The 3,775-nt window shown below is 62.8% G+C and overlaps 1 protein-coding gene across 1 annotated transcript in view; it reads right to left on the bottom strand.

The window, feature by feature from the left end:
• The window catches only part of PLEKHA6 (pleckstrin homology domain containing A6), a 46,840-nt gene that overhangs the window by 13,100 nt on the left and 29,965 nt on the right, over positions 1-3,775 (bottom strand). The window contains 5 exon segments of the mRNA XM_029962498.1: positions 5-97; positions 308-423; positions 2,919-3,019; positions 3,476-3,548; positions 3,680-3,773. Coding sequence (XP_029818358.1) covers positions 5-97; positions 308-423; positions 2,919-3,019; positions 3,476-3,548; positions 3,680-3,773 — 477 coding nt within the window.

Below are 3,775 nucleotides of genomic sequence, written 5' to 3'. Positions count from 1 at the left end.
GGGCTCGGCTTTGGGGTGCTCGCGGTGGGCGCTGTTGCAGTGCAGGTGGTGGTGGTGTTTGCTGGGGGGGATGTTCTCCGAGTCCGGCTTCTCGTGCCTGGGGGGTGCCGAGACGGGAGAGAGGGGTCACCTTCCCTCTGTGATGCCCCCGGGGTGGCCGGGAAAGTCCTGACCCCCCCTCGGCCTCGGGGGGCCGGCACCACCCCAGCTCCCTTCTCCAGAGGGTCTCTCACGATCCCAAAAGTCCCCCCCCCATCCCTGGGAGAGTGGGGCAGAGGGGTGGCACAGGGAGCTGGTGGGCGCTGACCTCTGGGTCGGGGGGATCTGCACCCGGGCGGCCTCGCCCATGGCTTGGATCCAGGATTCCTGCTCCTCCGTGTTCTCGGCGCTGAAGAAGTAGAAGCGGATGCCGGCGTGCTCGGCCTGGGGAGACACGGGCTGCCCGTTACTCGCCGGCACCTCTTCCACCCAGCACACCGTCACCTGCAGGGGGGCACACAAGTGGGACAGAGAGAGAGAGACAGGAGGGTGAGAGCTCCACTTCCACCCCGGCACGAGGTCCTGCCAGCGCGGGAGAAGCCAGGAGTGGTCCTTCCCCGCTGCAGGAGCCTCCCAGCCGCATGCACCCTCCCGCCGAGCAGGAGGAAGGCTCTGCAGGCCCCTCACAGGGGCTTCCCTGGGGTCATGATCCCCCTGGGGTCACTCCCAGAGGTGTTCAGGACCAGCCCTGCCCAGAGCCCCCCAGCAGAGGAGCAGCACCCCAGTACAGAGGTTGCTGCACCCCAAGTGGGTCCCTGTGGGGCACAGGGGGGCTGGGGAAGGGTTTATGTCCCAGCGAGAGCAGCAGCAATGTTGGAGCATCATCCATGCAGGCTGAGGGGGAAGGTGGTTTCTTGGCCCAAAAAATATTTTTGGGGGGGGAGCAAAAGGTTTGCTTTTGCTCCAAGATGTTGGTGCCCATTCTCCACCCAGAACGTGCTGGAAGGCATGTGGTTATTTAGGGCCTTTTTGAAGCTTCCACCTTCCCCCTCTCTGGAAAGGGATGGGAAGATGCAAGGAGGAAGAAAAGGAGGGAAGATGCAAGGAGGAAGAAAAGGAGGGAAGCAGGAGGGTTTTTCCCCTGAAAGACTTTCAGGGCTCAATCTCTTAAAATAAAAAAATTTTTAAAAAAAAATTGGGGTTTTTTTATTGATTGATTAAAACCTTCCCTTGGGTTTCCATCCTCCCCAGAACATGGGCACTGTGCCCAGTTGGGGGTCACCTCCTGAGCCCCCCATGCACTCCTGCCTCTGCAAGCTCTGCAGCCAGAGGAAAAGATGCAATCAAAGGGATTCACCCCCTGGATTAGTGGGAGTGGGGGGGGCAGAGCATGCGGGCGAGCCTGGGGGTCCCTCACCCTCTGCATGCACCAGAAACACAAGAAGGTACTACCTAGGTGGTGGCTGGGTGCTGGTGTGGTGGGTGGCACGAAGAGACCCCTCCTGTCCGGGGATCCTCACCCGCAGAGAGAGGAGGAGGAAACACAGACACGGGGTCAGCGGGGCAGGAACGAACCTCCCCCGGCCCTCGGGACCCTCTCTACCCTTCTCTGGCCAAAACCAGCCTCCCAAAGCCTGGGGAACACCAGCATGGAGCTCAGCAGAGCTCAGCTCATGGGCAGCAGCTCTGCAAGGCTTTTCCCCACCGGTGTCACAGAGACATTTCATAGAATCACAGAATGTTTGAGGTTGGGAAAGACCTCCAGGATTGAGTCCAACCTGTGCCCAGTCCCCACCTTGTCCCCCAGCCCAGAGCACTGAGGGCCATGTCCAGTCATTCCTTGGACACCTCCAGGGTGGGGACTCCACCACCTCCCTGGGCAGCCCCTTCCAATGCTTAACAACCCTTTCCAGGAGGAAATTTTTCCCTAATATCCAACCTGACCCTCCCCTGGCACAGCTGGAGGCCGTTCCCTCTCCTCCTGTCCCTTGTTCCCTGGGAGCAGAGCCCGACCCCTCACCAGCTCCCCCCTCCTGTCAGGGGGTTGCAGAGCCAGAAGGTTCCCCCTGAGCCTCCTTTTCTCCAGGCTGAGTCCCCCCAGCTGCAGGTTTAAGGGTGGAAGTTACAAAAATCCATCCCCTAGGCTGGAACCACTCCTTGGCAGTGCCCTGCAGGGACCCAGCACTGGCTGTGGGCACGGGAAGGTGCAGGCTGGGTTTTTGCACAAGGGCATTGGCCCATCAACAAATGGGTGCCAACACGACCCACGACCACGGGCAGCACGAGCAGTTGTGCTGGTGAAAGTGCCTCGTGATGCCAAAGGTGCCCAGTGATGCCCACAAGTGCCAGGGAAGCTCAGCCCCTGCTCTGACGCCTGGGATGGACGTGGGGGAGCAGCAGCCGCCCTCACCTCTCCCTGCTCTGCTCTCCACTCCAGCCCCACGGCAGTGACTCATCACGGGCTCCTCCCTTCCAGTTACACTTCCCAGGCAAACAGCTCAAGCAGAGCCGGAGCTGGGGACACCTCCATGCCTGGCTCTGGGAATGCTGCCAGGAAGCGCCGCGGCAGCCGGTGGGACAGGCTGGCGGGAGCAGCGATGGAGAGGGGAAACTGGGATGGGGAGAGGGGTAGGAGCATCCAGCAAGGCCCTGCACCCAGTTCTGCCCTGGACTGGGGGGCAGCAGCAGGGGTTGGTGACCTTGGGGATGCTGCTCAGCCCACGTGTGCCTCAGTTTCCCCGGCAGAAGGCAGATCCACGTGGCGTATCCACAGGGGATCCCGGGATACACAGTCAGCCCTCACCCCAGCTTGCTCCAAGCCCCGTCACCAAGAAAGCCAGAAGAGCAGCAGGGACCCTGCCAGCATCACCGCCACCCCAGTGCCACCCCAGTGCCACCCCAGTGCCGTCCCAGTGCCCTGTCCCCTCCCAGCCCCTGACCTTGAACGTGTGCTTCCTGCTGATGTTGTCCGAGGGCTGCACGGCCGCCACGCGGAAGCTGAGGAGGGGGATGCTGCCCAGGATGTTCTCCTCCTTCTCATCTGGGGGGGAACGCTGGGGTTACACACACACAGAGGGGTTGGGAGCTCTGGCTGCCCCCCCAGCAGAGACCCACCCCCATCCCACTGTTCCTTCCCAGGGGGACACACAGGGAGCCCACCTGTGGGAATGCACTGCCCGCCTGTTGCTCCCGCAGCTCTGCCTGGCTCACAAACAGCCTCCTCAATTATTGATGCCCGCCCAGGGCTGAGCCCGGGAGCTGCCAGGGAGGCGGGGAAGGCTCTGCATTAACCCCTCAGGTCCCCAGCACAGCGAACACCCCCACAGCGGGGTGCTGGGACCCCCAGACCCCTTCACCCACCCCGGCACACCCTCCTTTGAGCACGGAAGGAGCCTGGGATCGCACAGAGGCGCCCAGCTGGTGGGCACCGGGTCACGCTGGGGGAGTGGCATGAGCTTTTTGGGGGGGGCATTGGGACTGGTGCTCAGGGCTGTACCTTTGTAGTAGAAGAGGCACCGATCCACCAGCACAAACCAGCGCTTGTTCCACTGCTTCACCCCCGAGCTGGCCTGCGAGAGAGGGGCCGTGAGGGCAGCGCCCACGGGCACGGCTGCTCCCGGGGGGGGAGGCACCCAGCAGGGCTGGCAAGGGGGGTGACACCCCCGGGGAGGGGGGGAAGCACCCAGCACGTGGGTTGTACCTGCTTGTAGAGCCACCCGCTCTTGGTGACGGCGGCGTTGGGGTTCCTCTTCATGGAGTTGGAGCGCTTCCCGAAGGCGATGCCCTTGCGGGAGGA

The sequence above is a fragment of the Manacus vitellinus genome, unplaced genomic scaffold (assembly GCF_001715985.3).
Source record: "Manacus vitellinus isolate BGI_N305 unplaced genomic scaffold, ASM171598v3 scaffold_47_pilon, whole genome shotgun sequence".
In the NCBI taxonomy this organism is placed as follows: Eukaryota; Metazoa; Chordata; class Aves; order Passeriformes; family Pipridae; genus Manacus; species Manacus vitellinus.
The sequence above is the reverse complement of the archived record's forward strand: the minus strand, read 5'-3'. Positions and strand labels throughout refer to the sequence as shown.